Below are 12,500 nucleotides of genomic sequence, written 5' to 3' on the forward strand. Positions count from 1 at the left end.
AATACTGCTGTGCCACTGAACTACTATCATTTACATGTCAGAAATGTTAATAGAAATAGATGTTTTTCAGTTGGTGTCTCTTGATTTCTGGTGCTTTTAAAATATAAAAATGAATGTGATGTTAAAAAAATATCATTCCCTGTTTGTATCAGTTTGAAGTTGTAAATAGGATGGAATTAACTCTTTTTTTTTTCTTTGTGATGATATGTATCATTAAGGCAGCCATTAAAGGAGCAGATTTAATCCAGTCTCAGATTCACATTTTTATTTAACCAATTAAATTTTTTTATTAAATGTTATTTTTCCAGCAAAATTCTGAATGTTTTTTGTGTTTTGAAGATAATCTGTATACACTGCCAATACATCATGAGCATCAACACTCTGTTTTTTGCTTTGCTGCTTCACAATGTCGAGCGTCATCTCAATAAAGATACCGAACACAAAGCGTAAACTTATTTCTGCAGCTCTTATGTTTCTGGCGCGTCCTGACCGCTGCTGGTTGCCAGGTAGGTTCTTTCTCCTCGCACAGCCCTTCAAGAAGCGGGGAGGCTGAGCAGTTGCCATGGCAGCACAAGTGGAATGGAGACACTGGCACGGTCTCCTTTCATGCAAGCCTACCGCAAACCCACTGACAAACGCCTACATCCTCCGACATTAGAGCACCATTCACACACAGCACCAGCAGTCCCAACGAAAAAGGTCTTACAATATTCAGGAAACCAGTCAAAGCGAGTCCGGTGCAGACCTGCCAAGCCACGCTCACGTCCAGATATAAAAACTCTCTCGTGGACCTGCTTTCTTTCATCCCTCCTCCCTCTGCCCTCTGCTCCCACACATGCCTGCCTACACAGCCCCGCTAAGCAACAGTGCGGTACTTACACATATACACTATGATCATCAACATCGTCATCAACAGATATACAGCCAAGAGTCAAGCCATCACAGAGGTCTCCACTCTTTTTGTACACTGACGCCTGAGTCTCCACAAATAGCATAGAAGTAAGCACATAAAATACACTAAAAAACACTGTATTCCTTTTTTGTCCCTTCTCCTTTTTGCTATCAACCAGCTGTCAAAAAACACTTTTTCACATCGGTTCGGGGAACAGTCCGATGATATAAGACTGGCAAAGTGTGAATCATCGAGAGACAGAAAAATGAAGGGTTACGTGGTAAAATATTTGGATGGCTCTTGCTTCTACCCTCACTGCATATGCCTCTGAGAACACGTGAGACAGAGGTTCGCTTGTTACGTCCACAACTTGCCATCGCGAATGCAGAGAGTCGACCCCATCTCCCACGCATGCAGCATTAATAGACACATGAGCAGCAAGGCTGCAGCAGGCAGTGGGTGTCCTCTCTACATCCCGCTCTCACTTCACAGATCCGTGAAGCCTCACAGACATCATCGTGTGGTGGCAGGATTTTGTGAACATACACTTCTCAGACTTTCCCTCATTAATAAGTTCTTAATAAGTATTCTAAGTCTATTCAAGATCTCAAAATGTATGTTTAAAATATTAAAAAAGCTTCTCCAGTCATATGCCAGTATTTAAACAAATGAAAAAACAAAAGAATGATAATACATTAAGCGATTGATATTGATTGATATCTTTAATTAATAAGAATCGCAGCCAGAGAAATAACCAAAGTGGCACAAGTTACAGAGGTTTTACAAATAAAAAGACCTGTGTGTACAGTGGACTACAAGTGACATTGGATAACATTTCCTCTCCTCAGAAAAAAAGAAAAACACTCAGTTGAACAACTCAAACTGATTGCCCATTCCCGTCTGTTCAGTTTATTTATTGTGCTGAGAGTGTGTGTGCAGTTGGTGCTGTGCTGTTTAGGTATGAGTGACTCATGTACAGACTTTATACAAGCACCTCTCCCTCTCTGTCGTTCTCGCTATTCCCAGTTTCTGACACATACTCTCTGTCTCTGTCTGTCTGTCTTGCACTCTCTCTGCCTCCCACTACCCACAGTGTGTTATATAAGTCTTACATAAATGCTTCATCGACAACTTTCTGGCGATGAGCCTCGCACAACCGCACCTTTTCAGAAAGCCATTGTACACAACAAAAATATTTACACAACTCTTTAACCTCTGAATCTTACACAGTCTGGTGCATATGAACCAGGATTAACAATCACAAGCAACATGAGTTATCCATTTCAGAGGAATGTACACAACAGTACTGGTGCATGCATAGAGGTGACACCAACACCTACTCAGTCAAGAGATTTGAATTTGACATGATGTTATTGCATCGCAGTAGCATACACAAAATTAGAAATGTGCTTTTCTCACCGAGCATGCTCAGACTGAACAAAAATGAATAAGTGAAATTATTTCTCAGACCTGAGAAACACTCAAAGTTACATCGTTTGCTGGTCCAGTGTGTAAATATCACTGATCATAATTCAAGAAGAACTCTTGCGCCCATATCACCGCATTCGTTCTTACTGGAGTTTTGGCGTGCTGGTTTAACCTTACTTTTTAAAAGTTGCTAAACAGGCAGTGCATCAGGTTTTTGGAAAGAGCACCCTCCCTGTTGCTGATCTGCAATCGGGCTCTTAATTTTTGAAAGCTTTGATCCTGAACATTTTTTTTCCTGTTCGTTTGTTTGTTTTGCGTAGTTATGGTGTCGCAGTAGTCAGGACTTGAACTGACATCCCTATCAGAAAGAGCAGACCCGACAAGTCTTAAACTGCTCCCTAGAGAGGAAAAACATGAGAGAGTAGCGGTGAATAGAAGGCGTTCACGACCATGCTGACATGCAACATATAAAGGTGAACACGCATAAAGAAAGGAGGTGCAGGCTACATGTCTGTGCCTCAGACAAACAGCAGACAAACCACCAATCATATTAATTTTGTTGTTTTAGCATTGTTTGTGTTAGATATGACTGTGACAGCAGTTGCATGCTCACGTCGTTACGACTGCGTTAATGTCACACATCATAATGTGGGATGTACCTGTGTGCAAAGGCCAGAGCGTTCTGCGCCGGCTCGGGACGGGCGTCTGAGTTGGGAGTCGTGTCACAGATTTCATCTGTGCCGTTGATGTTTTCCATGGGCGGAGTCACCGGGGTCAAAGGTGATGAGAGCTCGCCTGCCGGAGACTCCTGCATGTGGACACGGTGATTCAGCTGTTACTGTCAGTTAAACATAATAATCAAGCAGAACATGCAAACAGTGGTTGGATTTTCAAGACAAATAGCATTAGGTGTTTAAGAAAACTGGGTAATAGATAGTTATCATGAGCTTGTAACCCATCAAGTATTTTTCCCAATAAAATGACTCATTTATTCCTCTAATTTTAAGCACCGTAAGATAAGACGTCTTGGTTTTTTTCATACTAACAAGCTATAACCGAAAAAAAATAATTTTAAAAATTTTTAATAACTTGATTACATTTCTTTCGATAATTATTTAAACAGTTAATTGTTTCAGCTCCTTTCCACACATTCAAATAAACTATAGCTAATGCACAGTACTGTGCAAAGGTCTTAAGCCACCCCTCATTCATTTATGAGTTTGTAAAATTCTAACAAGCTTGAAAGTCAAAGTTAAAAGAAAATTTATCCCACACTGCTTCAGTAATTTTGATGTCTGCGGGCTGGGGAGACTCATAGTTTTATATTTTCATGCTGAAAAATGAAGCTGTTAACAATCAGATGTTTTCCAGATGGTACTGCATGGTGGATCGGTACCTGCTGGTCTGTTTTTGTGTTCAAAGTGCCATAATTTTTAACAAAATCTCAAACTCAATTGGATGAAATGCAGTCCCAAGACATGACAGAGCCTCCTCCATGTTTTACAGATGGCTGCAGACGCTCACTGTTGTACATCAGTGTAAAGTGGTTTAGCAATCAAAAAAGCATTCCTCTGGAATTGGTCAGTGAAAAAGTGTCCAAAGAAAGACTGAACTTCAAAGAAATCAGACTTTAGCACAGTACCCAATATAAAGCTTATATTACTAAAATCATATAAAAAGATAATAATGTCTGTGATATTATAAAATGACGACAAGATTTAAAAACAAAGCAATGATATTTTGAAAACAGGAGGCGCTCTCTCGCTGTCAAAGCTCTCACTACTGTGTCGCAAAAAATTTTGACATTCCTACAGGACATTAAATTAGCAGTCTATAGCACTGGGAAATTAGAGAATTACAGATTAATTCTTATCTTTATATCCCATACAACCCCAGGATTATACAAGAGACAAATGATTTGGCTGCTGCACTTACATAAAACAAAGCTATTAAGACTCAGGGCTTGGGCACAATACAGTAACACAATGACGCTGCCTGTACGCCTCTAATGGGCAAGAAGGAAGTGAGAGATAAGAGGAAGATTACGCCTGGTTTTACATTTTGTGCTCCGCATTCATTAGTATATGATTTAATATCTGTTCAAGATGCATTTCCACTGAGATTCGGCCTATTGGGACCAGCATATAGCAGTTAGCTCTATTCTCAGCTTGTTTCAGTAGAATAATTTGTGTCTCATGATTCGTTTTTATTTTACCTCATTTAGACGAGGTAAAGGAGAGGATCTAGAAGTTAGAATAAAAAGCCAGCAGGCATGTGGGTAAAACACCACCTTTCAGCAGGGACCCTGGTGTAGAGCTTCGCAGCCTCTAGCTGCAAGTGGTGCTGAGAGCTGCAAGTGCAGCCTTCAACCCCAGGTGAGGGAGCAGCTATTCTCCTGGCTTCATTAAAAGACTTCCTCACATGGTACTGTAGCGTTTTAACCTATGTGGGCTGCGGCACATATAGTAGGCTGCAGTACAGCGGGAGGCTGCTCCCCTAGCCCCCATAAGGAAAAAACATGAAGCCGGTTAACAGATTTTGGCACAGTTACAAATACTCTAAAACACTCTATTATTACTATTATTAGTATCATTTCCTCCACAAACTAAAGGCTAGCATACAGGCTAATTTTTCGCCACAATGAGCACAGTTTTTTTGTAATCTATGGCACGGATACATGTAGAAAAAATATGTACCACACTGGTAGCTTATGCCCACACACTATATATAAAATATGGATGTTACTGGTGGGTCAGAAAAGTGAAGCCAATACGTTGACCTGCGACCATTCTAATGGCCAGCAGAGGGCGACTCTTTTGGCTGCAAAATTAATTCTATTTGTTCTGAAGCTTTGGCGGAAATAAACCTGCTTCTATATCCAGATAAATATTTTTCTGATGAGTTCATGGGATCGGTTGCTGTTATATTGACTTCTTAAATATAGCATTAGCTTAATTTTCTAATTAAGATAGCATTTAGAGAAAAAATAGACAATAAGAGTCTTCTTATTCCCACAGTGAGTGGTTTGCCCTGTCTCCATATGCCTTCCTTTGTCTCTTCTTTTTCCTCCATCTAGTCATGGTAGATGGATACCCCTCCATGAGTCTGGTTCCACTCGAGGTTTCTTCCTGTTAAAGGTGATTTTTTTCCTTCCCACTGTTGCCTAGCACTTGCTCACAGAGAATCGTCTGATTGTTAGTGTTTTCTCCATAATACTGTAGGGTCTTTACCCTGCGGTATAAAGAACCTTGAAGCAACTGTTGTTGTGATTTGTCGCTATACAGGGAGTGCAGAATTATTAGGCAAATGAGTATTTTGTCCACATCATCCTCTTCATGCATGTTGTCTTACTCCAAGCTGTATAGGCTCGAAAGCCTACTACCAATTAAGCATATTAGGTAATGTGCATCTCTGTAATGAGAAGGGGTGTGGTCTAATGACATCAACACCGTATATCAGGTGTGCATAATTATTAGGCAACGTCCTTTCCTTTGGCAAAATGGGTCAAAAGAAGGACTTGACAGGCTCAGAAAAGTCAAAAATAGTGAGATATCTTGCAGAGGGATGCAGCAGTCTCAAAATTGCAAAGCTTCTGAAGCGTGATCATCGAACAATCAAGCGTTTCATTCAAAATAGTCAACAGGGTCGCAAGAAGCGTGTGGAAAAACCAAGGCGCAAAATAACTGCCCATGAACTGAGAAAAGTCAAGCGTGCAGCTGCCAAGATGCCACTTGCCACCAGTTTGGTCATATTTCAGAGCTGCAACATCACTGGAGTGCCCAAAAGCACAAGGTGTGCAATACTCAGAGACATGGCCAAGGTAAGAAAAGCTGAAAGACGACCACCACTGAACAAGACACACAAGCTGAAACGTCAAGACTGGGCCAAGAATTATCTCAAGACTGGTTTTTCTAAGGTTTTATGGACTGATGAAATGAGAGTGAGTCTTGATGGGCCAGATGGATGGGCCCGTGGCTGGATTGGTAAAGGGCAGAGAGCTCCAGTCCGACTCAGACGCCAGCAAGGTGGAGGTGGAGTACTGGTTTGGGCTGGTATCATCAAAGATGAGCTTGTGGGGCCTTTTCGGGTTGAGGATGGAGTCAAGCTCAACTCCCAGTCCTACTGCCAGTTTCTGGAAGACACCTTCTTCAAGCAGTGGTACAGGAAGAAGTCTGCATCCTTCAAGAAAAACATGATTTCCATGCAGGACAATGCTCCATCACACGCGTCCAAGTACTCCACAGCGTGGCTGGCAAGAAAGGGTATAAAAGAAGAAAAACTAATGACATGGCCACCTTGTTCACCTGATCTGAACCCCATTGAGAACCTGTGGTCCATCATCAAATGTGAGATTTACAAGGAGAGAAAACAGTACACCTCTCTGAACAGTGTCTGGGAGGCTGTGGTTGCTGCTGCACGCAATGTTGATGGTGAACAGATCAAAACACTGACAGAATCCATGGATGGCAGGCTTTTGAGTGTCCTTGCAAAGAAAGGTGGCTATATTGGTCGCTGATTTGTTTTTGTTTTGTTTTTGAATGTCAGAAATGTATATTTGTGAATGTGGAGATGTTATATTGGTTTCACTGGTAAAAAGAAATAATTGAAATGGGTATATATTTGTTTTTTGTTAAGTTGCCTAATAATTATGCACAGTAATAGTCACCTGCACACACAGATATCCTCCTAAAATAGCTAAAACTAAAAACAAACTAAAAACTACTTCCAAAAACATTCAGCTTTGATATTAATGAGTTTTTTGGGTTCATTGAGAACATGGTTGTTGTTCAATAATAAAATTATTCCTCCAAAATACAACTTGCCTAATAATTCTGCACTCCCTGTATAAATAAACTTCAACTTAAAGTTAATCGGGGGCATGGATACTTTAGCTGTGAAGTGCCCTTTTGTTTCTCATTCAAATCCACCCTCACCCGTGACATGTGTGACAACAAATTAAAATGGCCAGAACCATAATGCTTCAAAACTGGAGTCCATAAACCAATAGGAAATGAAATTTTAGCTACATCTGTCTAGGAACCACCTAACAACAGACTACCATGGGCATTTATATGTAAGTTTTGGGGGAGAGGTGTTGCTTGTTTGTTTTTATTTATTTATTCATTTATTTATTTTAGTTTTTTTACAGATAAAAATTGGTAAAATAAAATATAATTTAAGGTAAAATTATTGTTTTTCCTGCTTATAACTGTTTATTACTCAACATGACTGTGACAGTAGTCATGAGTAGTCGTGTAAGAGTACTGTGGTGGTGGTGTTGTGATTAAGTTAGGGCATACTGAACATACCTGAGAAGGAGATGTGGCCATGTCCATCTTTTCTTGACTCTTCTCCTTAGCGAGTCTTGCTGCTTCTTTATATTCTGCAAACTTCTCTGCAAACTGGACACAGAGGACAAGTGCGTGAGTGATTGTGTGCTGTACTTCCTACAATAATGTGGCTTAATCTGTGCAGTATGTATGCATCTGTATGTGCACAATATATCGACTTAAATGGACTGTGAGAGAAAGAAAGAGCTCAGTATGTATTAGTCCTGTGACGTATAGAGAGAAGCTGTTTCCATTAAAAAACTGCAGTTGCATTTGGAGAAGAATTACCCATAATTCCTCTGCAGAAATATGACCCAGCGGGGTCTCCAATGACAATCTTTCCATTGGACATGCACGCACATACTTAGAGCTAACCAAACTGTGCCATTTTCCTCTTAGACTTTTCCTGTAATGAGAAGTTGTCAGCGGCTGAAGTTGATCTCTTGGGTTATTTTGGTCGAGAGCAAAGATACATTCAGCCAGGCTGAAGCGGTAAGGCGAGCTCAGCTGAGGGGCTTTGAGCAAATATAAACACTCTGGCACATACACACTAGCCCACCTCCCCAATGTCCCTTTAGGGTGTGGTTCATCACTGATGCGACTCCCACACTAATTTAGTATATACAGTACTGCAGAGGGCTGAGTGGTGAGGAAATCAAATTGACTCAGCTGAAGTCGGTCTTGTGTCCGCCATTAGTGGAGTTGCAATAAGTAACTCAATATCATTTTACTTCAGTGCAATATAATAGTCCTGGTTCTGTGCTTTAAATGCATAAGTTTAGTTTAAGTGCTTCAGGAGTTTTGGCACTGTGGTCATCTGAGAAGTGAATTAGATTATTTCTAATTTGAAACAAAGAAAATACTTCCACTTGGCTGGCAGGTATTTCTCAGAGAGTTCCTGTTCACAGTCTAACTGCCTGCAAGTCGGTTAAAGCACTGATGTTGAGCATTTGCAAGTAATTTGAGAAAAGTATGTTGTTGATCATCATCATTATTATTATTGTTACTTTTTCATCCTCTGTATTGAGGTTAGGTGTACCCTTCCTCTCGCCCTATAACAGACTGGACAGGGTCCAGTCACCCTGCAGCCCAGAATTAGGTAAGTGGAAACAAATGGCTGGATGGATGAACTGAACTGACTGTCCAGGTTATTGTAAGCTTTATTTATGTACAATGTCTTATTAAGATTATAAATTATACTTGCATAAACTCACGATAAGATTCAGTGGTACCAAGCAGTTGTCTTACTGTAATACAGCAACCGGCTACCTTACAGACACATAATTGGATAATTTGGTACCTGGCCACTGAGCAGAGTCCAGTTAGTGACAAACTGCTGTGCACAGCACCTTTAGTCCTTGCCGAAGTGCTCCATTTCCAAAGTAAACGTCAAATTAAGAGCATACGAGGCTGAGAAATCCAGAGTTTTGGCCCCTTTCTTAAGCCATGAGCCAAAAAAAGAGCCAAAAAGAGAACAGGTTATGTAGTTCTTCTCATGATAAATACACTGAAGCCAGTCGGTGTAAACCAGCATGTGAAATGCAAAGTGCACAACCACTGGATCCTATCTTTTCTGCTAACGGGAGTTTTATAATGACGAAGCATGAGCGAGAAATTTGTTTGAGGGATTTTGAGATGGAGGAAAAGAACACTTGACCTTCAGCAACCTTCAGGTCACATGACCACACCGCGTTATTGTGCGGTATAAAACAAGGAATGCTTATAAGTATTGTTAACAGCCTCGTTATCCTTGCCTTCCTGGCACAGACGACGTGTCTGTACTGCTGAGTTTGGTAGTAAAGTAACGTGTGTGTGTGTGTGTGTGTGTGTGTGTGTGTGTGTGTGTGTGTGTGTGTGTGTGTAGTGTTTGGGTGGATAGGGGTGGTACCTTGGATAGATGATGCTCAGTGGAGAATCCCAGTCCATAGACAGTGTTAGCTCGGCTGTCCGCCCACTGCCCAAATTTCTGTGAGGTCTTTGTGAACGTCATGTTGGGGCTGATGGTGCTGTTGATTATTGCCTGAAAATAAAAAGAGCAGACCCACTTAATATGCATCAAATTAACTGTGTGTATCGCGACAGGAGGTGTCAAATAGAGCGCTAGAAAGATTTAAAGTGAGAACGCTGGTGAAACTCTCCATTGTATGTATGTGGCACACACATTAGCTAAAAGCCTAGTTTCTTTATTTTTCTTATTTACATCTTGATCCAGAGTGACTCTGTTCGATTATATCCTGATACGTGCTCAGATGAACAGAATCAACTTTTTGGATCTTTGATTGTAAGTAACTAACTATTTCAGGTCTTTGTGAAGGTATCTTTGCTTTTCAAAATAAAATATCAAAGTGTTTCTTCAACTAATTCAATTTTTGACTATTTCACTTCTCAGTTTCTCTCATTTTATATAACAAATAACTATTTGATTCTAAAAATACAACCTTTCGCCTAATCTAAAGAAATACTGTGGTACTGTGTGCCTTATAGATCCCCTCTAGACCTAAATCTTTTTTTTTTAAACAATAAAAAATATGAATGTGCAGTTCAGAACATGATGGTGACATGTCTTTGTTGTTGTTTTTTATTACTAGTACAGATAGCAGCTTCCATTTACAGACAATCCCACAAACACTGAACGTGGCTTTTAACAAATACACTGATATTAATAACACTATTAATGACACTACAGTATCCAGGCATTTTAAATAGATTATTAAGATTCTTTAAGTGTTACTGTTTTCATCAGGAGTGACCAGGATTAGAAATGAGAAGATCAGAGGGAAAGCTCAGATTTAAAAGTTTGGAGACAATGTTAGAGAGGCAAAGTTGAGATGGTTTTTAACATGTGCATGAGGGATAGTGGATATATTGGATAAAGGGAGGACATTTAATGGATATAGTGAAAAAGGACACGCAGAGGGATGTGGAACAGAGGAGGATGCTAAGGATGGGGTGAAATGGAGGTAGATGATCTGCTGCGGCGACCTTTAAAGGATCCAGCCGAATGAAGACGATTGAGAAAAAAAATTTAAAATGATTGGTTTATAGAGATTCACATCTTCAATGGAAAACAAAGAGACTCAATGCAACAGAGGGATTGTCAAAGTCAGAAAATACTGAGAGACGGACTAGAGAAAAGAAAAAAAACCCCACCAAAAATCTTTAGCCTTTTCCTCCATTTTCCATGAACCAGAATTGAAGTGTACCTCTTTTACATAATTCAGCTGGCTTTGTTAAAAAACACTAATGTAGGACAAATTAATGGCTGATCAATTAGCAGTGTTGTGTAATGCTTGGCATTCTAGTTGGCATCAATGCACGATGCTTTATTAGTGAAGGGGAGAAGTCACTGAGTGTGTGTTACATAACAGTTGAACTTAGCTATCTATTTTGTGCTGGATGATATGAGACGATTGCTAAATTGACCGTGTTGAAGACCTGGCTTCTTTTCTGTATGTGTCTCCTTGTTTCTATTTCTTTTTCTCCTCACACTGTCATCTGTTTTTCTAATTTAGCTTCACCCCTCCTTTCTCCGTAACAGGCAGGGGGCGTGCATGTGTGCAGTGCCTATAAAGAGCTCCAATCTGCCCCTAGTCATGCAAAGCTAGGGCCAATCACATCAAGTGCCCCTCCTGGATATCTAACAAAAAGAATATTCTAAGATATAAGTATAGAAGTGCAGAAAGACACTAAAGAGCAGTTGCATGAGTGAAACATGAGCTGCCGGTCTCGGGACGTCCTACAAACCCTGAGCTCTCTTAAGAGGTGTTTGCACATTAGTTTCCAAATATAATAAATTATAAACACCATTAAAACTCAGTGAATTGCAGTGAAGCCTGTTTGATGAGTGATGAGGTAATTACACTGAAACATCTGGAACATCATAATAAAACCACACCAGTTGGCAAAAATGAAAAGCAGCCGGTGTTTCATATGCAAGATTTGGGGTAAGACGTGAATCAGCAACCCGGATGAGCCGCTCACCTTGGTGCCGTCCAGGCTGATGATGCGGTAGACGTTGCGCGTGCTGTCGTAGAAGTAGGAAACCGTGACGGCATGCTTGCTGGTGGGCAGCCAGTTCTTCTTAGTGTTGGGATCGATCTGGAAGACGTGAGCCCGCGTGCTGTAGATGGGCTGCTCCCTGAAGGGAACGAAGAAGAAGTGGTGAACCTCTTTGTGCCGCAACACCAACGTCTCACCAAACCCGCCGCCGGCAACGAAACCCCTGTTGCCCACAGGGGAGTCAGATCGCCTGGGTAAATGAACAACCAGCTCGCCATCCTCCATAGTTACACCACAGACACAGAGGCTGTCACCGAGTTACTACATACTCAGTGACTTGTATACGAATGAGAAGCTGGCTCAACTGAATTCAATCATACATGTTAAACCTAAACTTCCTCTCATATTGGATGTCTACCCAGAACACACTCTGTCCTTCTTTCTTTGCAAGACAGCACCCCGTCTCTGTGCTCTGATATGGGAATGCCTGCAGCACCAAGCGAGGGTCACACAGGAGGGAAGGAGAGGGTTTCAGGCTAAATATAGACAGTAGGCCACAGTTAACTAGCATAGACACACCCCACTGAGCTGCAGTTTCCACACACACAAACATACAAAAGCAACGACACAAACATGATGGGATTTTAAATCTGCATCCTTGTGTGTGTGCATGGAAGGGGTCTGCGTTTGTGTAGATCATCTCCACATGTCCAGCCCCCTATTACGGTTTTATCTGAGATGTCTTAATTCCTATTTGACCTCTGTGTGACGTTCAAGCCAGGGCTTAGATTAGCCCCTATTAGGGCTGAAAATTATATAACAGTCATTTAAAAAAAAATATTTTTAGACAA

General features: G+C 40.8%; 1 protein-coding gene across 1 annotated transcript in view; it reads right to left on the minus strand.

The window, feature by feature from the left end:
* The window catches only part of homer1b (homer scaffold protein 1b), a 20,243-nt gene extending 8,109 nt beyond the window's left edge, over positions 1-12,134 (minus strand). Inside the window, exons 1-4 of the mRNA XM_085367269.1 lie at positions 11,632-12,134; positions 9,539-9,670; positions 7,630-7,722; positions 2,980-3,128 (exon numbers count right to left, since the gene is read on the minus strand). Coding sequence (XP_085223395.1) covers positions 2,980-3,128; positions 7,630-7,722; positions 9,539-9,670; positions 11,632-11,934 — 677 coding nt within the window. The 5' untranslated portion in view covers positions 11,935-12,134. The remainder of the gene's footprint in view (positions 1-2,979; positions 3,129-7,629; positions 7,723-9,538; positions 9,671-11,631) is intronic.
* Positions 12,135-12,500: the final 366 nt, after the last annotated feature.

Source organism: Diplotaxodon limnothrissa, linkage group LG12 (assembly GCF_057381915.1).
Source record: "Diplotaxodon limnothrissa isolate DT_005_m linkage group LG12, D_limnothrissa_male_GT1.1, whole genome shotgun sequence".
NCBI classification, from domain to species: Eukaryota; Metazoa; Chordata; class Actinopteri; order Cichliformes; family Cichlidae; genus Diplotaxodon; species Diplotaxodon limnothrissa.